General features: G+C 45.3%; 1 protein-coding gene across 13 annotated transcripts in view; it reads left to right on the top strand.

Annotated features, from left to right (window-relative positions):
• The window catches only part of MYCBP2 (MYC binding protein 2), a 246511-nt gene that overhangs the window by 26180 nt on the left and 196451 nt on the right, over window positions 1–23880 (top strand). For all 13 annotated transcript variants that reach the window (XM_069970649.1, XM_069970651.1, XM_069970660.1 and 10 more), the window contains exon 2: window positions 16481–16556. In XM_069970649.1, coding sequence (XP_069826750.1) covers window positions 16481–16556 — 76 coding nt within the window. The remainder of the gene's footprint in view (window positions 1–16480; window positions 16557–23880) is intronic.

Below are 23880 nucleotides of genomic sequence, written 5' to 3'. Positions count from 1 at the left end.
TTGAGGAAAGGCCAAAGAGACATGGAGTCATTTTTCAGTGATGTCTCTAGGTTCACACTACATTTTTTGTTTACATTTTACTGCTTCCATTTCTGAAAGTCTTGTTTTGCTGTAGGACTCAATCCTGCTTTTGGTTAATACTGACCATAAGGGAATGTTTACACTGAGTAAAAGTGGCGGAGAGTATGTAAATTCTTTGAGAGGGGAACGATGGAAGTGGAAGCAAGCAAGCCCTCCCATAGACAGACTCTGGAACACTGAGGCAGGCGGGATTCTGCGGCAGAGGATTCCGCTGCTTTTATGGAGTGTGAACACACTCTTATGTGTGAATTTAACCTAGGCTAGGTTTACGTCTGCATTCAAAGCTCCATTCGCAGATTCCATTTAACAGCAGTAGGCACAGCTGGCCCGCGCCCTGCACAGTCAACACCAACAGTGTCTATTGGGGTTTCAGGTTGGTTCCATCATTTTCCTAGATTTTAACGAGACAAAAAATAAATACAGCTTGCTGCATTTTTTTGTCTGAATATTTAAAGAGGATGTACCACCAGGTACATCCTCTTGAATTTAACACACTGATAGAACGGCGCTGTCATGGGGAAGTCTGTGCTGCGGTCCGCTTTTCAAACCGTGGTCCTGTTCCCGTGTACGGCGCCGTTCTGTCTAGCGGTGCCGAGCTGAAGCACTGGAGGTCGGCCGGCCTGCCCCCAGTGGGAGGGAATTCCCTCCCCTCTATGACGCGGCCTGGTGGTACATCCTCTTTAAACAATTCTAGGTTGTAGATGTGAACAGTGCCTAGGAGTGATGAAGATCAATGTTATGATTTCCATATGATTTCAGAACAATTGATTTACTGTTTTACATGGGATATATTGGTTCTGTCAATGCAGAATTTCCTAATCCTTCTGCAAGGAAAGTGGAAATTGCTGTACCATGTTTGTGACTTGTCAGGGCTATGGTTTCGATGGTAACACTGGCACTAGATTGTAAATTCACATTATCTTAAGTGTTATGTGTAATCAATCTGCAGAGTTTTTAGCTTTGTAGGGAGTCTAATGGGTGAATACAGAGAACACATTTTCTTGTAATAGCTAAAAAAAAAAAAATTCATTATTATTGGACAGAAATTAAATATCTAACGCTTATGTGAATAAGAAGCAGTTCATTATATTAAAATGTTAAAAGGGTATTCCAACAGCAGGTAAAGTGCAGATGCTGCAGGAACATATAACATTGCTTACCTCCCACTTACCTGGTCCCCTCCACACTATTCCCATTGCCTTTACTTAGCTCTCCATTACAGCCCTCCCACCCTGCTTACTTCCTCCCAATTTTAGTCCCATTGATTTCTTTTGGGCTATTCACATGATCAGAGTTTTCACGAATTTGCAACCAGTTTTATGAAAAAATAGGACGTGTCCTAGTGCGGAGCATGATCGCTACATCGGTTCCCCATAGAAGTCTAAGTGATATGCATTTTTCATGGATTCCACGGATTCAACGCACACAAATCTTTGAAAAATGACTGATGTTAGTGATGTGATAACTTTATTATAGAGGGGGCGTGGCCTGCGCTCGAGGAGCTCGGACGTGTCCTGCTTGAGCTCCGGCTTCCTCAGCATTTACCAGCGGCTGTGACGCCCGGATTTTACCCACTCGAGTTCTGGGGGCTCTTGATCGACTCCTTCTTCCTCCAGGATGCCCGTTACTTCGAAGAAAGCTTCGGCAGCAGCCCGGAGAAGGGCACAGTCTGCTCTCCCGAAGGCCGCAAAGAAGCAAGATGGCGCCTGCTCAGCTCTCTGGTCCTGGCTAGACGCCTTAGATATGGAGGTACAATCTGCGTGGCGGGCTTCTCTATCACCCGAGCCTACTGACCGACACCGAGAGGTAACAGCTGCGACTCTCACATCTTCCCGGGCGGCTAGGAGGAGAAACCGGAGAATCAGAAATACAAGTTCAGACTCTCCTCGGTCGGGTCCGGCTGATTCATGTCGGCAACGGCAAAGTTTGTCCCCGGTGTCGGAGCCTCCATTAGCTTCTTTTCTTTCTTCATCTAAGACTACTGCGGGATCGTGTGCATCTTCTGTTGTGGACCTTTCTGGGCTATTTGCCGACAATGGTATCCACTGTGATGGTACAGTTCTCGAGCACACATTTCCAGCAGCATCTCTGCCCGATTCATCAGAGCCCATTTCTGAGAAAGACGTTGTGAAGACCGGCATATTGTCACCGCTGGCTCCAGAATTCCGCAGTATCCGTGCTCTGGATAGGGAGCTGTCCAGCCCGGCTAGTTCTTCTCAGCCTGATACTCTAATACCTATTTCCACACTGTCACCAACCCTCTCCACCAGTGCCTGCTACTACTACTATTTTAAATTCTCCAATTCTGGCGGAGGTTAAGAGGGACACTGATAATTGCTTGGATGGTATTTCCCAGGTGCTCGCTCCTCCACTTAAAGAATGGCTCATATTGCTCAGAGATTCTTTGCTCGCTGGACTGGATCGTTTCTTTTCTGCCCTGTCTTCCCCGGTGGGGGCGGTGGATGACAGGGCTCTCTTAGCTGAGCAAAAATTGAGAGACACTATTGAGGCCCACAACGCTCTAGCAGAGACGTGTAAAACCTTGGAGGAAGAAGTGCACTTATTGAAAACTAAAACTGCGATGCAAGAAGATTTCAACAGGCGAAATAACCTTAAATTTCGCAACATTCCGGAATCTGTTTCCTCATTAGAACTACCTGCCTACATCCAATCGCTTATCAAACGCACTTTGCCTAATGTTTCTAACCGAGAACTATTGGTCGACTGGGCGAGGAGAATTCCTAGGCCACAGCATCTTCCTTCCACTATTCCTAGGGACATTATTGCGCGGGTGCACTTTCTCCCTGTAAAAAACTCATTATTACAAGCGATGAGGGGGGGCGCAAAATTGTCTGACAACCGCCGAGACATTGAGGTATATGCGGACCTTTCACCGGAGACCCTTCGAGCTCGCAAAACTTTTGCTGCCCTCACCAGAACACTCAGAGACAAGAACATTGTCTACAAATGGTTTAATTCGGTGCATTTGTTAATCACACATGGCCATACTAAGCACTACATTACAAACTTAGAAGAGGGATTCCGCCTACTCAACTCCTGGATTACTGAGTGACTCTTCTATTGAGTGGGCACGACACCAGTTCCTCGCTGGGCCGGACTTTCTTCCCCCCTAACACCCTTTCCAGTCGTATTCGCTTTTCAGCGTTACGACGTGGGTCCTAATAGCCTTTTCTTGCTATATTTCCAGCAGATCATTGTAATTGTATCCCTGCGACATGGCCTATACCCGTTATAAGCAGCTTAGCGTCTTACACTTCCACTTTCTACACCCACTTCATTTTTTCTCTGTAATATGCATAGTGTTAGATGTCAATATCTCATATTGGGCCGCTAGCCTTTCTGTGCTATTTGTCTTAACATACTCTGTCTTTTGTTTGTTTGTTTGTGCTTCTGTTATTGGTTTTTTGATGTTTATTTTTTTTCTTTTATGTGTTTGAGACATTGAGAGTATGGTACCAGACGTCTTAGGGCGACTTACCCTGCAATTATATCTGGCTCATACATAATTGTCTTCTCCTGCGTATTTGACTAATACTGTGCTGTCTTGTCTCAAATATATTTGCCGCACGCCAAGTTTTCCAATCACTTATTATCACTGCTAATCTACATTTATGATGTTGGTGGTTGATATGCTTTTTCTTTACTTTTCATTATGACTTGTTACAACTTTCTATGTGTTTTGTCCTTCTGTGTTTTGCGTTCCTTTATGATTATAATTTTGCATTTCCACATGCTGTTTACTCTGCTCCGTATTTGCATTCACTATGCCTACTGTATTGCTTTGCATTTGTTACGGCACTACTTTATTGCATTTCTGTTTTGTCTGAAAAATTCTGAAAAATACCCTTCTTCAATAAAAATTTATTGAACCAGATAACTTTATTATAACTAGCATTGTAGATCAGTCAAAAAAAACTGACCTGGATTGCAAAATGGATGCAATCATGGATGTTTTTTCATAAATTGCAATGCTAGATAACGGACTTAAAGGGAACCTGTCACCCCCTGTGCCGGGGTGACAGGCTCCCGACCCCCCGTTAGAGCCCCATATACTTACCTAATCCCGCCGGGTCCCGCTTCTGGATCCGGTCGGGTGACGGAGATCTCAGCCGCTGCAGCCCGGCGCGCGCGCTGAGAGATGAGTCCAACGCTCATAGAGAATGACGGAGCGCTGGACTCTCCTGTCATTCTCTATGGGTGTTGGACTCATCTCTCAGCGCGCGCCGGGCTGCAGCGGCTGAGATCTCAGTCACCCGACCACCTCCAGACGCGGGACCCGGCGGGATTAGGTAAGTATAGGGGCCTCTAACGGGGGGTGACAGGTTCCCTTTAAGCCACAGAGGTGAAAAACCGCTAAACGTCTGAATGAGGCCTAAATCTGTATAGCCTGAAGGAGGGGGGGGCATGATCGAAACTTAAAAATATGTTAAAGGACTAAAGGTTCAGGAGGGAAGAGTTTTTTTTTTTTTTTTTTTAACAAAAATGAACACAAGAACTTAGACACAATCCGAGGATAGTTTGGAAGAGATCAGAAAAATCACTAGAAAATATTACTTTACAAAGAAAGTAGTAGATTCTTGGAACAAATGTCCAGCAGATGTGGTAGGTAAATCTTACATGCAGCAAGGCTTGTGATTCTGAATTATTTGTGAGTGATATGAAATCAGAATAAACCTTTCCTTTATTTTTAAGAGAATTAGGATTACCAAAATTATTTATATTTGCCAAATGCCCGAATAATATATGAGAGCATTTTTAAGTCATTTTTCTTACTTTTTGCAAAGTCAAACATTTACATACATTTTAACCCCTTCGGGACCAGGCTAATTTTTGTTTTTACGTTTTCGTTTTTTCCTCCTTGTGTTTAAAAGGCCATAGCACTTGCATTTTTACACCTACAGACCCACATGAGCCCTTAATTTTTTGCGTCACTAATTGTACTTTGCAATGACAGGCTGAATTTGTGCATAAAGTACAGTGCGAAACCAGAAAAAAAATTCAAAGTGTGGTGAAATTGAAAAAAAAACCAACACATTTCTTTTATTTGGGGGGAATGTGTTTTTATGCCATTCGCCCTGGGGAAAAACTGACTTGTTATGCATGTTCCTCAAGTCGTTACGATTATAACGATATATAACATGTATAACTTATATTGTATCTGATGGCCTGTAAAAAATTCAAACCATTGTTAACAAATATACGTTCCTTAACCCCTTAGCGACCCATGACGTATCTGATACGTCATGGTGCCGCAGGGGGTGTTCAGAGCGGGCTCCCGCCGGGACCCCGCTCTGAACGGCACCGATCCGGCAGATTGCAGCCGGGCAGTGCCTCTATTAGTCGGCGTGGGTCCCGTTGCCGCGCCGGCTAATTAAGCCCTTCAATGCAGCTGTCAAACCTGACAGCTGCATTGAAGTGCTTTCCTCCGTGCATCCCTGGTGTCTAGTGGCACGGATCTCCCCCCCGCGATGCGATCGCGGGGGGGAGATCCGTTCTTCTGCCCGTGCCGGGCCTCAGCGTCGGCATGACGCTGATCCCGGCTCGGCAATAGATTGCTGTGGCCTGCAGCAGACCATAGCAATCTATGACCGATCTAATGGATCTTTGCTGTGTATATACACAGCATTGATCTCTATGAGAGATCAGTGCTGTCTATATACAAGTCCCCCAGGGGGGCTTCTAGTGTGTGTAAAAAAAAAAAAAGTAAAAAAGTGTTTTTAATAATAAAAAATCCCCTCCCCTAATAAAAGTCCAAATCACCCCCCTTTTCCCATTTTATAAATTAATAAATAAATAAATTAATAAACATATTTAGTATCACCGCACACGTAATCGCCCGAACTATTAATTAATCACATTCCTGATCTCGCACGGTAAACGGCGTAAGCGCAAAAGAAACCCAAAGTGCAAAATTGCGCGTTTTTGGTCGCATCAAATCCAGAAAAAATGTAATAAAAAGCGATCAAAAAGTCATATATGCGCAATCAAGGTACCGGTAGAAAGAACGCATCATGGCGCAAAAACTGACACCTCACACAGCCCCATAGACCAAAGGATAAAAGCGCTATAAGCCTGGGAATGGAGCGATTTTAAGTGACATATATTTGTTAACAATGGTTTGAATTTTTTACAGACCATCAGATACAATATAAGTTATACATGTTATATATCGTTGTAATCGTAACGACTTGAGGAACATGCATAACAAGTCAGTTTTACCATAGGGCGAACGGCGTAAATGCAAAACTCCCCGAAATCAAAACAAATTCGTTTTTTTTTCAATTTGACAGCGCAAATGATTTTTTTCTGGTTTCACAACATATTTTATGGAAAATTTATGCCGGTCATTGCAAAGTACAATTGGTTTCGCAAAAAATAAGCGCTCATATAAGTCTCTCGGTGAAAAAATGCAAGCGCTATGGACTTTTAAACATAAAATGGAAAAAGCAAAAGCGCAAAAACTAAAATTGGCTTTGACCTTAAGGGGTTAAAATTGCTCTATTCCCAGGCTTATAGCGCTTTTATCCTTTGGTCTATGGGGCTGTGTGAGGTGTCATTTTTTTGCGCCATGATGTTTACTTTCTATTGATACCTTGATTGCACATATACTTTTTGATCGCTTTTTATTACAGTTTTTCTGGATTTGATGCGACCAAAAATGCGCAATTTTGCACTTTGGGATTTTTTGGCGCTGACTCCATTTACCGTGCGAGGTCAGGAATGTGATTAATTAATAGTTCGGGCGATTACACACGCGGCGATAACAAACAAACATGTTTATTTATTTACTTTTATTTAAAACCTGGGAAAAGGGGGGGTGATTCAGACTTTTATTAGGGGAGGGGGCTTTTTACTAATGATAATCTAGGACTTCTAGTATATACACTTTGATCTCTCATAGAGATCTCTGCAGCATAGATGTGCTGCAGCCGGAAGTAAACGAGTGCCGAGCCGGGGACGGCGCCATCTTTGAGCTGTTCCCGTCCGGCTTCAGTAACTGAGATCGCTCCTCCGGGATGACGTCCCGGGGGAGCGATCTCCGCCACTAGACACCAGGGATAAGCTGCGTCCGGTAATCGGATGCAGCTGTCATGTTTGACAGCTGCATCTGATTACTGTATTAGCGGGCACGGCGATCGGACCGTGCCCGCTTATACCGGCGGTCCTGGGCTACAAGCGGCACCCGGGACCGCCGCGGTTCAGAGCAGGGTCGCCGCGCGGCCCCGCTCTGAACCCCCCCCACCCGCGTGAGCACATACAGTTACGTCCTCGTGCGGGAAAGGGTTAAGATTTTTATGCCTTTTAAACAATCTTGGACAGCCCATATGATGTCATGTCTCTGGAAGCTTCTGATATTTTAAGGGACACACGAAACACGCAGCTTCTTTGTATATTCTCAGGCATGATGGGAATTGTAGTTCTGCAACAGCTGGAGAGCCAAAATGTTCCCCATCCCTGGTCTAAAGAAATCAGCCAGGGTATCTGGAAAAGAATTGTGGGCAAGTCTGGTTAATCCTTGGGTGCAATTTCCAGATACCTGAAGGTGCTTCGTTAATATGTACAAACAATTACAAGTAAAGGCAAGATGGGAATGTCCAGCCATCATACCGTTCAGGAAGGAGACAGGTTCTGTGTCCCTCAGATGAACATGCTTTGGTACAAAATGTGCATATCAACCAAAGAAAAGGAAAAGACCTTGTGAAGACTCTGACTGAAGTCGGTAAGAGTGTCATTATCCACAGTAAAAACAAGTAGCGTATCGATATGGACTGAAAGGCCGCTCTGCCAGGAAGAAGCCATTACTCCAAAAGAAACACAAAAATAGATCAATGTTTTCAAATGCACACAGGAACAAAGAAACACAAAAATAGATCAATGTTTTCAAATGCACACAGGAACACAGACCATTAATTTTTGGAGACATGTCTGTAGTCTGACAAAAGTAAAATTGAACTCTGTCCATAATGACCATTGTTACATTTGGAGGAAAAAGGGAGAAACTTGCAAGCCTAAGAACACCATCCCAACTTGTGCACTTTAGCAAATAGATGGCAACATCTCAGGACATCTGCCAGGAAGTTAAAGCTTGGGCCCAAATGGGTTTTCTGCAAGGAAAATGACCAGAAGTGGCCTAAAGACAACAAAGTTATTTTGGAGGGGCCATCACAAAAAGGCAGGTGCAAGCAAGGCGGCCGACAAACATGGCTTGGTTGCACAACTTTTTTTTTTTTTCAGGAGGAACGGGCCTAAATTCCTACCAACTATTATGAGAAGCTTGCGGAAAGATATTCCCAACATTCGACCAAGTCACAGTTTAAGGGCAATGGTACAAAATACTAATAATGTATGTAAAATTTTTTGACTTTGCAGAAAGTAATGTGTTCAAAAAAAAATGTTCCTCATTCTGGCATTTGTGATTGGTGGGAGATTAGCTACCATATAACCATAATATAAGTGTAAGTTGATGTAAAGTTGTTGTTTTTTTTTTAAATGTAAAAAAAAAAAAAATTTGCAGATGAGATGGATCAGAAATCTTGAAGGGAAGTCGTATTCTGTTTATGCTGTATATTGCCACTTTCATCTGTTTTGATGCCATCTGTCTGCTGGCTGTAGTCTACAGCTAACAATTTACCTTAGTCTATAATTTATGTAAAAACACTTAGCACATGATCCTTTCATTTAAAGCGTAACTGTTTTTTTTATTGCAGAAATCAGTAGTATAAGCCATTTTAAGAAACTCTGTAATAGGTTTTATCAGCCAAAAAAGCCTCCTTCTGTACTCAAGCAATCTCCCAGCCTCCCCCCCTGACTTCTTATCTGTGCATTATCAGGCAAACACGTCTTCATTACAGAGAAGCCAGTGAAGACGGGTTCTGCTCTCTCCATTGTAAGCCTATGAAGGGGGGAGGGGCTGAGGGAGATGAGGGAGCAGGAAGAGGTGACATGAAGGTCAGCTGTTTGTAGACTGTCTTGGCAGCTAAAACGCTAAATTCAGGTGTCAGAAAGGTCAGTGCTTATCTATGAACTTAGAGAAGATTGCAGGGTGTTGTGCTGTGCAGGACTGCTCCGTGCTCAGTCACTCCTAACATCCCCTCTCCACAGCCACATAATGGAGACAGAAATCCTGCTTCATTTGATGTGAGGGGGGAGGCTGGGAGATTGCTTTTTCAGTACAGAAGGAAACTCTTTTAGTACATAAAACCTATTACAGAGTTTCTTAAAATCGCTTGTACTGTAGATATTTAATGTTTTCAGAAAAATGGCCCTGAAATGACAGTTACGCTTTAAATATTAAGGCTGACACTGGAGTAATACTTATGGCCTTCATTTTAATCAATTCTTCTATTTTCAACTACCTGTAGAATGGAAGTAGTGAGGGAGAGGAGCATGTATGTTACCGCGTTTAGGTTCATGAGCCACATGCGGCGTTATGGCCACATGGCTTCTGTCTTGTGTCTCCTTACTCAATGACGAGCCATATTCATTGACACATTAGAGGATTTCTGGAGCTGTCCTGAATTATTATATTTCTGACCTAAAATAAGACACATCAATTCTGTGTACCTTGTGTCATCTGGTATTCTCCTGCCTTATATGGAGGCCCAATGTTGTACATCTCATCAATGGTGGCTAGTGGTTTGGGCTGATCACTTGATAATACTGTACTGGCACTTACATTTTTCCTCCTCTATTGTATTAAGGTTGTAGGGAATTGACAAAAGGACATTATATGCCATACAAAAAGGAAAGAATATGTCAAATGCAAAAAAAAATACCGAAGAAATGCATATTCTTCCTTTGGAGAAATATATCATACAATACCTGATTGAAGGGGTTATCCAGCGAAAATCTTTTTCTTTCAGATCAACTGGTTTTAGAAAGTTATATAGACTTGTAATTCTATTTAAAAATCTTTTTCCATACTTATCAGCTGCTGTATGTCCTGCATGAAGTGTTTTCAGTTTGACAGTGCTTTCTGCTGACATCTCTGCTCTGGCCAAGACAGGAACTGTCCAGAGCAGGAGAAGTTTTCTATGGGGATTTACTGAGACAATTCCTGTCTCGGACAGAGATGTCAGCAGAGAGCAATATGTCAGACTGAAAAGCAACCTACAGCAGCTGATAAGTATGGGAAGGCTCTGTACCCACACTCTGCCCCCCCCCCCCCCCCCCAAAACCACTTGTACCTTCAGATAGCTGCTTTTAATCCAAGATCTGTCCTGGGGTCCGTTCGGCAGGTGATGCAGTTATTGTCCTAAAAAAATACTTTTAAACTTGCAGCCTGTGCCAAATGGGAGTATCTGTGCCCTAACTTTGCACCACCTCTCCGTCCCTCCTTCCCACCCTCTTCATCATTAGGAATGCCACTGAACCATTTTCTCCATGCTGAACATTGCACAGGTCCTTAACGATCCTGCCCATGTGCCGGGCTGCTACAGGTGGGGAATAGGAGGCAATCTGCCTGGAGCATTCATAATGATAGAGGGTGGGGAGGAGGGACGGAGGGGTGGTGCAAAGTTAGCGCACAGATACTCCCGTTTGGCAGGGGCTTTAAAGTTTAAAAGTGTTTTTTTTATGACAACTGCATCACCTGCCGAATGGACCGCAGGACAGATCCAGGATTGAAAGCAGCTATCTGAAGGTACAAGTGGTTTGGGGGGGTAAGATTGTGGGTACAGAGTCGCTTTAAAGGGAACCAATCACTGCAAAAATCCACCTAAAGATAAGGAAATGTGCTGGCACATCACCCAGCACGTTTCCCAAACATCCCCCTGTACCCTCCGTGCCCCCTCCATCAGTCAGTAATCTTACTTAGAAGTTCTCCCGAGCTGTATGTAAATTTCCGTTAAGTAGTCACGGTGGGCGGAATCAGTCACCGGTCCTGGGCGTCTGGAATTACTGTAACCACGCCCAGAGGGGCGTGATTGAAAGGTCTGCGTTCCATCCACGTGACACGGTGCTTACGTTCCACGTCGGCGGCGTGGCAATGTCATCCGCGCGCAGCGCCGATGTCTTCTGGACTGATTCCGCCCACCGTGACTACTTGGCGGAAATTTACATACAGGGCGGGAGTTCTTCTAAGTAAGATTACTGACTGATGGAGGGGGGCACGGAGGGTACAGGGGGATGTTTGGGAAACGTGCTGGGTGATGTGCCAGCACATTTCCTTATCTTTAGGTGGATTTTCGCCGTAATTGGTTCCCTTTAAATAGAAGTAAATTACAAATCTGTATAACTTTTTGAAACCAGTTGGTTTGAAAGAAAGAGATTTTCACTGGGTGACTCATTTAATACAATTAAACCCAAATCTTAAGAGAACTGTTTTACAACAAAAGTGAGTCTCAGGACAAACTGACACTCATACTTTGTTGGACCTACTCCCCAAAAAATACTGAAGGTGAATAATACACTAGCTGCCTGTAATGTGCCTTAAAATGTGCAAATGCTAGAAAAAAAAGCAGTATATCGCACTTTTCTGGTCGATAGGAGAGGTCACTGTCATCCACTAAGCCACACATGTTCTGTCTAACATGGATACTTGCTCAGGGGTGTACTTTATAGTTTGTTTGCACGTTAAGAGGCAGCTAGTGTATTATATTGTTCACCTTCAGTATTGTTCTAGGAGTAGATTCTGTTATGTGTCAGTTTGTCCTGGGACTTATTTTTCTTCTAACTGCTCCCCTTGAGAGGTGGTTTTTAACTCCTTCATGATCAAACAATTTTCTTTCTTTTTTTTTTTTTCCATTGTCGCTCCAGTGTCATAATCTTGTTTTTTAGTCTACATGCCTATATGAGGGTTTGTTTTTTGTGGCACAACTTGTACTTTCTATATGACTTTTATTGATTTCTTCATTCTTTTCCTTTTTCGGAAGCAAATTAACAAAATGCAGCAAGTCTGATGTAGTTTTTTCTCTTTATAACGTTCATGTAGAATAAATGAGATAATATAGTTTTGGGTCAGGAAAAATTGTGTAGTTTAATTTTTTTTTGTGAAAGGGGGTGGGGGATTTTTTATATTTAAAATAAAATTATATTTTCCAAATCTTTAAATATATTTAATATTTTGCACAGTGACTAGTATGATGTGATGTATTTTCCTGTCAATATAAAGTTGATATGCGATAGAGTAGGCACAAATATACCTGGAATACCTGGGGCCTTCATTAGGCTCCTTGCTGCTGTGGGAAATCTGCGTCCCAGCAATTGCATTATAACAGTGTTGATGGGGTAGCAAAAGTCAGGAAACCTCTTAAAGGGGTTTTCCACCCAAGAGCTAGAAAAGGAAATTCTCCAAAACCTAGTTGGTCTTACCAAGAGTCCCTAAGTATTTTTAGCCATCCCCCATCTTTCTAGCTGCCACCATTCTTGAGTAAAATGTTTCTAAAAGCTGGTCTATACCCAAGATGGTGCTGGCTGGGAAACTACATTTCCCAGCATACATTGTACCTCAGTGTGAACTGCCATGTATCTGCTTTATCTTGTAGTATTTGCCCATTGCTCGCTCAATCTTCTGTTTTACACTGTAAACAAAATGTCTGTTTATCAATCTACAAAGAGATTATAAAGAGAGAGATGAAACAACTGTGTTTCCTTACCCCTATAGTGCACAGGAGGCTGTCAGTGTTCTGTTTCTTTTCCTTCCCTTGGCCAGTTGCTTATCGATTGATGTGATGTCAGTGGTGGGCAGGGTCACAGAAGGTTTTCTTGCATGGCAATAGAAGAAACGGAGATTACAAACAATCTTAATTATGGGTGGGGATTGAACAGGATTAAATCTTTTAAGTTGGCTACCCCTTTAGATGCCTATTTGATCACAGCATCTAAGGGGTTTTTCTGCTCTTGATAGAGCAGGGGCTTTGCTGTCATGCATCATATAAGTTCCCCTGATATTCTACCCAGGAGAGCAGTGTTGGGCTCATTTTTGTATGGCATGTAAACTTGCACATTGTTAGCACTATGTATCCTTTTATGTGCCAATCACCTGCTGTGAACAGTACAGTTTGGATGATATTGGGGGTCATTGATATCCCTGGGTCTGTTCATCGGAGGAACAACAGTGCACTGAGATTAGTTAGGGCTGGTTATGGAGTGATGCTGTGAAGGCATTCTTCTATGTCTCCTGAATGGCAGCTACATATCTACACTAAGGATGGGTGTCTCCATTCCTGGTTTATAGGTTTACGCATAAGCATGATTATGTGAATATTGGGTATATATAAACCAAAACAAACAATTATCCAATGGAACCACCCGAGTGAAATGTGCGCCTTCTCCCTCTTCTAAGCTGTTTGCAGCTGCTGGTTGCTAGGGGCTTGCTTTGTTGCTAAGCTGGCTGTCTGGTAGGGTTCGCTAAGGAGAGCGAGGATGCAGAGTTTCTTCTGTACGCTTAGCCCATATGATATGAAATGATTTTTCTTCAGATGCCGAAAACTGTTTAATTTATTTCTAGACAAATGACATCACAGCAGACAAATCTCCGCTAGCTGTTGGTGCAGCTTCCAGTTTATATAGCTTGTACTGCAAGACTAAAAATGCATTCATGGCCGCAATTTCCATCGTACTCTCCTCCAGCCTGATGGGTGCCTGCAGCAGGCTGCTTGAAGTATTCCCCGCGTGTGGCAGGCTGGAGGCGCTGTTCCCCCGCGGCGTAGAGAGACAGAAGCGAGTAAATGATATGGCCGTTGTGGCCTGCTGCTGAGTGAGTGGTGGGGAGGGTTGTGGTGTCCTCTTTCCAGGCTGCAGGCATCTGTGCTCATGCTGAAGCACGATGGCCTGTAGAGCAGTCCCTGCAGCTGGTGCAGCTCCTACCACTCTGTCCTGTTAGAACTCGCCACCGGCCTGTTTGAATAGGGGTTCTAATAGGGACAGGCACGCGGCAAGTTCAAACAGCCGCCCTGCTCCTGCCTTTCTGCTGCAATGAACACCCCTTTAGAGTGGGGAATACCCTTCATTATGAGTATGTAATCTGTCATTCCTCTGATTCCTGGTTTAGTTCCCTCCAATACTTAGGATTTTGCTCTACTAGGTACCCCCTGTACCTAAATATCTGCTCCAGCATGTAGTTTTCCCTAGTAATCTGGCATCCTCAATAGGTGGTCCCCCCATGCTGATGTTTCCTGTAGGTAGTTTCCCCAGAAGGGGATATCCTTTTCCTGTTGTAGCTTAAAGTTGTTCTCTACCCTCAATCTTTATTTTCCCCAGTATGTACAGTAGTTTCTCTCTCTGGATGGTTTGCCTCTTGTAGGCATGACCCACCCCAAGGTAGTCTTCCCCTGTAGGCAAGGCAAGATCTCCCTCTATGTAGTTTACTCCCCTGTAAGTAAAATCCCCATCCGGATGTAGTTTGCTTGTCTCCTGTAGGTAGGATACCCATGTAGGTAAGATATTTGAGGGTAAATTAACACAGCTGATAGCCCATACCACTAATGAGAGTTTAAAGGGAAACTATGTTCACACACCGCCAAAAAAGAGGAAAAGCGGCTGCATTTTCTATTTAAAATGACGTCCGTTATTTCTGTGATGTAATTGACTTCAATGAAATGAGGGACGTTCAGTGTACACATGGCATAAAATGACATCCGCGCAGACGTCAAAATAATTGTCAATTATTTTCGGACGTCTTTTGCAAAAAGCGAACGTTATTTATTTTAGTTCACACACAGGTTTTCTTTTTTTACTGTCCTTTCACTGCTTTTACAATTAAATTTAATAAAAGATTTTGATTTAAAGGTACCCCCTTAAAGGCCAATTAGTCCACCTAAACTAGAATAGCTTGCACTGTCGGGTAGCCAAGCAGCGAAATGATGGACGTCATTGTAAGTTATAAATGACAAATGTTGTTTTAAACTGGAAAAAAAGTTGTGTGAACATAACCATGGCCTCATCCACACTTTCAATAGGCTGTCTGCAATGTCTTTTTAGTAGAGAACAGTGATGTGTGCCACAATTGCGGGTCCATAGTAGGATCTGATGTTTTTTTTTGTTTTTTTTTTATGCAGAACATGTGAATGAGACCGTAGTGGTATCCATAACTGCGGGTCCGCAATGTGTTGATGCAGCCTATGATGCCAATAAATCCTAATAACTGACTAATTATGGGTTTTCTAACAATCCAGGATTCTAGTATTTTTTACAGCAGGAATAGCGCTCCAGGCTTTAGCTGGTCAGTTCATAGCCTTATGTAATGCAATAGACAAAGGTAGTAAGCGCCTCCTAGCAAAATTAAATAAATGTGCTGTTGCAGATTTGCTCCAAACAAAGATGCAGGATTAATCTGCCAGTACTGAGTTATACATATTGGGAGAAATTTATCAAGCTAAAATGTTTTTTACTGTTTGGCGTGAAAGGGCCAATGCATGATTTGCGAATAAATGTTTGCATCTGGCCCCTCTATGCTCGCTGCACTAGAGGGAGGGGGCTGAATGGTGTGCGCGGACTGAGTTTGTTGAATTTATCACTTTTCTCATGCAAAAATGAGAAGGAAACCGACGTCGGGTATGAGCTGGCGTAGGTTTCATTCCATGTGCACACTGGGGTCACAGGATTCATGTAGAGGCATTGCACCTTTACATAAACCAGCAAAGCAGGGACATTTTTAAGCCCGGTGCAAAAAACACCAGACTTAATAATTGTCCCCCATTTTGTGTGTGTGTGTGTGTGTGTATATATATATAGATTACTTAAAATTGAACTGCTGTCATTTCCATCATGCTTATAAGTTCAAATTCTGTGAGCTCAGTTACCTAACAAGGTGACCTCCTATAGATGGTCCCCTGTAAATTAGGAGACTGCCTTTGTCTATGTGGCCTAATGACTTATATTGTTTTTACAGCAGTAATGCAATTCAGATGGGTTATATCGTACATGTGTCTTTTACGTGGGAAAGTATGTGTCTTACATCTGCTAATTTTTAATTTACATATAATTTGGCTACTGTATGCTTAAACATCACATTTCCCAACAGAAAGGTAAAAATGCTGTTGTAAACAGCAGTACTCCAGGTACTATGGGCAGGAGGGCTTTTTCGCTATGGCCAGGGAGGGGGTGGATGAAGGCAACAATGTCCACTAATCTCCCCATTTCCAGTGTCTGGTCCCGCATTGCGCTGCTCCAGTCGGCGGTGCCCAGCCACATCCTGGTCTGTTACGCTGCTTGAGATGTGACGTTTACAGCCTATGCCATGCCATTCAGCAGCAGAGGCGGGATCCCGCTACAGCTGCCAAATGGCTTAGTGTGCTGAAAACGTTGCGTCTCAAGCCACATAACAGACCAGGAAGCAGCCGTAGGTACTTGGGGACCAGAGCAGAGTTTTGTATTGGCTAAAGAAAACTTCATTGCTTAATTTTAGTTTTTGTGTTGAAAATTCTCTTTGTTTTAGGAATAAGAAGATTCTAAGCAAGAAAAAACTAAAAAGGAAGCAAAAGACCAAATCAAAAGGGAAATTAAGAAGCAAGGTAAGATTACCTACTTTAAGCAGCATGAGGTGCTCCAGACTGATTCCATATTTGTATTTCTTTTAAATGTGTACTCAATGGGTTCATGTACTGACGCCCTAAATAGTCTGATCATTAAAGTGACCCTGTCACCTCCTTTGTGCATTTTGACATCTCTACACAGGTGTAAAGGGTAAATTTAGCGGTTTTCATACCTTATTTTATATCATAAGTCATGGTGCTTGTTCAAGTAGAAAGTCATCTTTTATCAACTGCAGATTGAGTTAAGTGGGCATGGCCTCGTGCCATTAGTGCCTCTTAGCCCCGCCCCCAAAGCCACAGTTGGCCCCGCCCCCTCGCCGGCCATAGGAACAGGCTGGCCAAAAGGTCTAGACCCTACCCCCCTTTACGGTGGCCAACCAATGGGCGTCAAGGGGGTGGGGTCAACGGTTGGCGGGCCTAAGTGGCGCTAATGCCACGAGGCCACGCCCACTTAATACAATCTGCAGTTGATAAAAGGACACTTTTTACTTGAACAAGCACCATGACGTATGATATAAAATAAGGTATGAAAAGCGCTAAATTTACCCTTTACACCTGTGTAGAGATGTCAGAATGCACAAAGAGGGTGACAATGTCACTTTAAAGGTATTATCCAGTGCTACAAAAACATGGCCACTTGCTTTCAGAGACAACACGACTCATGTCTCCAGTTCAGGTGCGGTTTGCAATTAAGCTCCATTCACTTTAATGGAACAGAGCAGCAAAACTCTTCCCAAGCTGGAGACAAGAGTGGGGCTGTCTCTGGAAGAAAGTGACAATGTTTTTGTAGCACTGGATATGTATTACTTAAAATAGTGAAAAGATGGCATTCTGATTATACTGGGTGTTCTGGCTCTATAAACACCCTACATGTAACCCTAGTACCGATGCACTAGGCTGAGAAGTGTGAGAGTCCTATTCACGTTTTAAGACCTAATGTTGTAGTTAACACAACACTGACCCCCAACTGCAGATGTCTGACATTAACCCCTTAAAGAAGCAGTTCAGGCAAAAAAAATTTTGGCCCCTCAGTAGCCGCTGGCATGTATACTTACGGAAGATGATCGATGCCCAGCGGCATAGCTCCGTTCCGTTCTCGCGGTGCTGTTCAAATCGGGCGCGCGCTCACTTCCGCCGGCGCTGTGACTCCTCTTCTCTCCCTTGTAATTTGAACGCCGGAAGTCACGCGATTCCATAGAGAATGCATTGAAGCGAGTGATTTTTTGGGGGGTGAACAAGCCAATTTTCGCTTTTGTGCTTTCGCTTTTTTCCAGATGAGTATTCATGAACTGTATAATAGCATACAGAAAGGTTGACACTCTTGTACAGGAACTCCTAGGTTTCAGCACTGCATCTTAATCGGACATCGGTTGGTAAGATGCCAAACCTCATGAGTCTTGTATAATTTCTATGCAAGAATTTGTACTGTACTAGTACATCACAGGAACCACAGATAATCTGTCACCTCCTGCCAGTTTTAATCCATCATCAAAGAAATGTCCTTTATTTACTCCATGCCCTGTCATAAGGTCTTTTTGTAGTGGCATGAAGCAGGTCATAGATATAGGAGTCACTTTTCATAAACTATAATCTTTTGCAAAAAGGTTATGGTTAACAACTGCACAAAGGTGACCATGACTGTTAAGTAATGTGTGCCATATGTTTTATTTATTTCAAATGGTCCATAGTCCTAAATACTATAAAATTAACTAGGAAATGCTTTTTCTTGAGTTCTGAATAGCGGCCTTGATTTCTATGACGTGACCCTTATGCTCCATGCCTCCTGACACTAGGTAGGCGTTGTAAACAGAATATGCCGCAGTCTTGGCAGAAAACTCTGTAACTAATTATTCTTTGACTTATGTGCAAACATAAGAAATTATTGCAATTTCTAGTACCCAGCATTTAATCATGTGCAATTCACAGATGGCATTGCTTTATTCCAAACAGTAAAGTGCTGCACATGATTGCAACAAAGAAACCATTCTCAAGAGAAAAAGTTAGATATCTATCATAGTCTTTGTAAAATAATTTACATGATCATAATTGGGCTTCATGCACTCAAGCATATATAATCTAAATTAAAGAGAACCTGTGTGAGCCATAAGTCACCAGGGCATCCTAGACAGCTTTTCCTCACCCCTTTGGCCATGGTTGACAGACTTGTCCCTTTTTGGGTATAGGTCAGTGGGAGTTAGAGAATAAGCTGGAGACCATACCCAGACCTTGGGGTTCAGTTCAGGCATTTAATGATGACCGGTTTAGACTCCATCTGTTGGGATTGGAACACAGCTCCAGTCCTAGCAGATGCAGTGAGTTCCCAGCTGTGACTGACAGTCAGATCCCACCGCAGATGGTATGTGTCATCCTATGGACTTACTGCACATCTATTTGCATGGTAGGGTGTTTAAATTGGACGTGCGGATTCATCCATGTGTGGGAATGGGTTAAAGGTAAAACTAAATAAACTAACAAAGATAAAGCAACACTTTTCGTATAAAAATCAGGTGCTGGAGGCTGTAAATCACTTTCACTGTAGCTAACATAGTTTTTTCAGGATCCTTAACAGCACATGCACCAGAAAAAGAAAACTGAGTCATCCTCACCAGGTGTCCAAAAGAGCAGCGTATGTCACACAGACTCGCAGGTAGAGAGCAGTACAGTACTGCACTATACTGTAGATAGGTGCTAATAAGCAGTCAGTTAGTGAATGTGCAATGTACAGGGGTTTTTCAGTATAATGCTTACTCTGATTGGCTGGATCTTCCACCAGTTGGCATGTGATATAGGTTCAGACTGTTTTTATCATTGTATGTTGAGAATCATGTAAAGAACTATGTAAAGTGCTGTCAAATCAGTTGGCACTATACAAATAAAAGCATCATCATTGAGGATGGATTCAAGATACAATGGTCCACAAAAAACCATCTTATATGTCCATTGTAAGTTTAGGGATCACTGTAGTCCGAAATATATGGTAATTGAGTCCAACCTTTTAAAGAACCACTCAAGCAATTTATCTTTGTGCGCATATAAAGCTAAATGACAGTAATCGTGTAATTTGTTTTATAGTAGATCAGCTGCGTCTATACATTTTGAGCCTTTTCGATATCTTAGCTTTCTCATATGATCAGACCCACAGGTAATTACATATTGTACTTTATAAAGAGAGATCAGTCTCTTCTGTGTCTGCATGACTGACTTGCTGTTAACTACACGGTTACATCAACATCTATAAAATCCCTTCAGGCAGCCCTCAGATCCCTCCCCAACAAGCTCTGCCCCACCTCATTTCTCTGTATATCCTCTTATGCATAGTACTGCTGAAGATATCATTGCTTTCCTATTTAGGGGACCAAGACTGCAATGATGTAATAGGTAAGTCCCTACAATGATGCTGCACATCTTAAAGCGACTCTGTAACCCCCAAACCACTTGTACCTTTGGATAGCTGCTTTTAATCCAAGATCTGTCCTGGTGTCCGTTCGGCAGGTGATGCAGTTATTGTCCTAAAAAACACTTTTTAAACGGCCGTGGCCTAGAGCAGTGTTTCTCAACCTGCGGTACGCGTACCCCAGGGGGTACGCACCGCAGGTTGAGGGGGTACGCCGGGACGTGGGGAAAAAAATTATTTTGGGTGCCAGCAGTGTCGCGGCACCTATCCCCGCCGCTACTCTCATATCCTTCCCTCAGCAGCAACCTTACCAGCTTTCTGTGGGGTACAGGACATGGTGAGGCTGCTGGGGGAAGGATGAAGTCCGAGGTCAAAAACCAGCAGCCTCTCAACTGACTGTCTCTGAGGCCCTGCTGGTCCGGCCGCCTGCGGGGACATCAGCCTGCCGCCGCCACATCTCCTCTCCTCTCCGCCGGGTCACCTCAGGCAGCCTGTTGGGGATTCGTCCCCAGGCTGCCGTATATCCTCCTGGAGCCCCCGGCTGGACGCTGCAACCCGATCCGGCAGCCTCACGCTCTTCCCCCGCGGCTGCCGGATCGAGTTGCAGCGTCCAGCCGGGGGCTCCAGGAGGATATACGGCAACATGGGGACGAATCCCGAACAGGCTGCCTGAGGTGACCCGGCGGAGAGGAGATGCGGCGGCGGCGGCAGGCTGATGTCCCCGCAGGCGGCCGGACCAGCAGGGCCTCAGTGAGTTGCGAGGGGGTAGTGGTGCTACCCTGCCCGCAGCTCCTGCAGTAGATTGTGGACCAGGATATAGGGCGGCCCCCATGTCCACCTGGCGCCGCTTCTCCCCTACGGCTGACGCTGCTGCCTGTGGAAGTGGTGTGTCCCATCTCCCGGTCCACAATCCAGTGCAGCAGAAGCCCCCGGCGGGGTAACCCAGCGCACCACTACATAATCACCTCTCTCCCCCCTCCACCTCTCTCCCCCCTCCACCTCTCTCCCCCCTCCACCTCTCTCCCCCTCCACCTCGTCTCTACCCCCATCATCACCTCTCTCCCCCCTCCACCTCCCCTCTACCCCCATCATCTCTCTACCCCCATCATCACCTCTCTCCCCCCTCCACCTCCTCTGTACCCCATCATCACCTCTCCCCCCTCCACCTCCTCTCTACCCCCATCATCACCTCCTCTCTACCCCCATCATCACCTCTCTCCCCCCTCCACCTCCTCTCTACCCCCATCATCACCTCTCTCCCCCCATCATCACCTCTCTCCCCCCTCCACCTCCTCTCTACCCCCATCATCACCTCTCTCCCCCCTCCACCTCCTCTCTACCCCATCATCACCTCTCTCCCCCCTCCACCTCCTCTGTACCCCCATCATCACCTCTCTCCCCCCTCCACCTCCTCTGTACCCCCATCATCACCTCTCTCCCCCCTCCACCTCCTCTGTACCTCCATCACCTCTCTCCCTCCTCCACCTCCTCTGTACCCCCTCCACCACCTCTGTACCCCCTCCACCTCCTCTCTCCCCCCTCCACCTTCTCTCTACCCCCATCATCACCTCTCTACCCCCATCATCACCTCTGTACCCCCATCATCACCTCTCTCCCCCCTCCACCTCCTCTCTACCCCATCATCACCTCTCTCCTCCCTCCACCTCCTCTCTACCCCCATCATCACCTCTCCCCCCTCCACCTCCTCTGTACCCCCATCATCACCTCTCTCCCCCCTCCACCTCCTCTGTACCCCCATCATCACCTCTCTCCCCCCTCCACCTCCTCTGTACCTCCATCATCACCTCTCTCCCTCCTCCACCTCCTCTGTACCCCCTCCACCTCCTCTGTACCCCCTCCACCTCCTCTGTACCCCCTCCACCTCCTCTCTCCCCCCTCCACCTCCTCTCTCCCCCCTCCACCTTCTCTCTACCCCCATCATCACCTCTCTACCCCCATCATCACCTCTGTACCCCCATCATCACCTCTCTCCCCCCTCCACCTCCTCTCTACCCCCATCATCACCTCTCTCCTCCCTCCACCTCCTCTCTACCCCCATCATCACCTCTGTACCCCCATCATCACTTCTCTCCCCCCTCCACCTCCTCTCTACCCCCATCATTACCTCTGTACCCCCATCATCAGCTCTCTCCCCCCTCCACCTCCTCTCTACCCCCATCATCACCTCTCCCCCCTCCACCTCCTCTGTACCCCCATCACCTCTGTACCCCCATCATCACCTCTCTCCCCCCTCCACCTCCTCTCTACCCCATCATCACCTCTCTACCCCCATCATCAGCTCTCTCCCCCCTCCACCTCCTCTCTACCCCCATCATCACCTCTGTACCCCCATCATCAGCTCTCTCCCCCCATCATCACCTCTGTACCCCCATCATCACCTCTGTACCCCCATCATCACCTCTGTACCCCATCATCACCTCTCTTCCCCCATCATCACCTCTGTACCCCATCATCACCTCTCTTCCCCCATCATCACCTCTGTACCCCCTCCACCTCCTCTCTACCCCCATCATCACCTCTGTACCCCTCCACCTTCTCTCTACCACCATCTCCTCCCTACCCCCATCATCTCCTCTGTACCCCCTCCACCTCCTCCCTACCCCCACCACCTCCTCTCACCTCTCATCACCCATCACCTTCTCTCACCCCCATCACCGCTCCCCTCCTCTGTCCTCCTCTCTCCCCTGTCTTCCTCTCCCCCCTTCACCTCCTCTCTCTTCCTCTCCCTTCTTCACCTACTCTCTTCCCTGTCTTCCTCTCCCCATTCACCTCCTCTCTTTCTCTCCCCCCTTCACCTCCTCTCTCTTCCTCTCCCTTCTTCACCTCCTCTCTCTGCCTCTCCCTTCTTCACCTCCTCTCTCTTCCTCTCCCTCTTTACCTCCTCTATCCTCCTCTTTCCTTCTTTTCCCCCTCAGACCTTACTCTCCCCTTAATCTCCTTGTGGCTCAGAGGCTGGAGAAGAGAGGAAGACCTCCTCCATGGGCGGATAACGTGAGTATGATTTTTTTTTTGTTTGTTTGTTGGGGCAGGAGGGGGAGGGAGTAGAATGGTGGGTATTACTATGGGGGCAGGGCAGGAGGCATTATTACTATATGGGGGGTCATAGAAGGGGATATTATTTTTAAATGAGGGATCCTAAATACGGGGACAACCCACACACCTACTCACTTTACAGCGCATTACGCCAAACAGCAAAATTATTACTGTATGGGAGCCTATTGGTAGGAAAAAGGGAGGGAAGTTAAAGGAAAACTGTGACGCCTAAGATGTTTGGCAGGTTCTCTGGCAAGAAGTAAATTGTAGCTGCAAGAAATCATCATGGTGGTCTGGGCAAGATGGAGAGGAAAAGGAAAAGTGATATATGGCTACATGGGGAGGTATCTGGCTATAGAAGGAGGTATCTTAACTACATGGGGAGATGTCTGGCTGCAAGGGGGTAGGTATCTGGCTACATAGGGGGAGGTATCTGACTACATAGGGGGAGGTATCTGACTACATGGGGAGATATCTGACTACATGGGGGAGGTATCTGGCTACATGGGAGGAAGTATTTGGCTACATGGGGAGGTATCTGACTACATGGGGGGAGGTATCTGGCTACATGGGGAGGAGGTATCTGGCTACATGGGGGAGGTATCTGGCTACATGGGGAGGTATCTGGCTACATGGGGAGGTATCTGACTACATGGGGGGAGGTATCTGGCTACATGGGGAGGAGGTATCTGGCTACATGGGGAGATATCTTGCTACATATAAGGGGTATCTGGCTACATAGGGGAGATATCTGACTACATGGGGGGAGGTATCTGACTACATGAGGAGGTGGAGGTATCTGGCTACATGGGGAGATATCTTGCTACATATAAGGGGTATCTGGTTACATAGGGG

The sequence above is a fragment of the Dendropsophus ebraccatus genome, chromosome 5 (genome assembly GCF_027789765.1).
Source record: "Dendropsophus ebraccatus isolate aDenEbr1 chromosome 5, aDenEbr1.pat, whole genome shotgun sequence".
NCBI lineage: Eukaryota > Metazoa > Chordata > Amphibia > Anura > Hylidae > Dendropsophus > Dendropsophus ebraccatus.
Note: the sequence above shows the minus strand (reverse complement) of the source record. Positions and strands in the feature narration are given on the sequence as shown.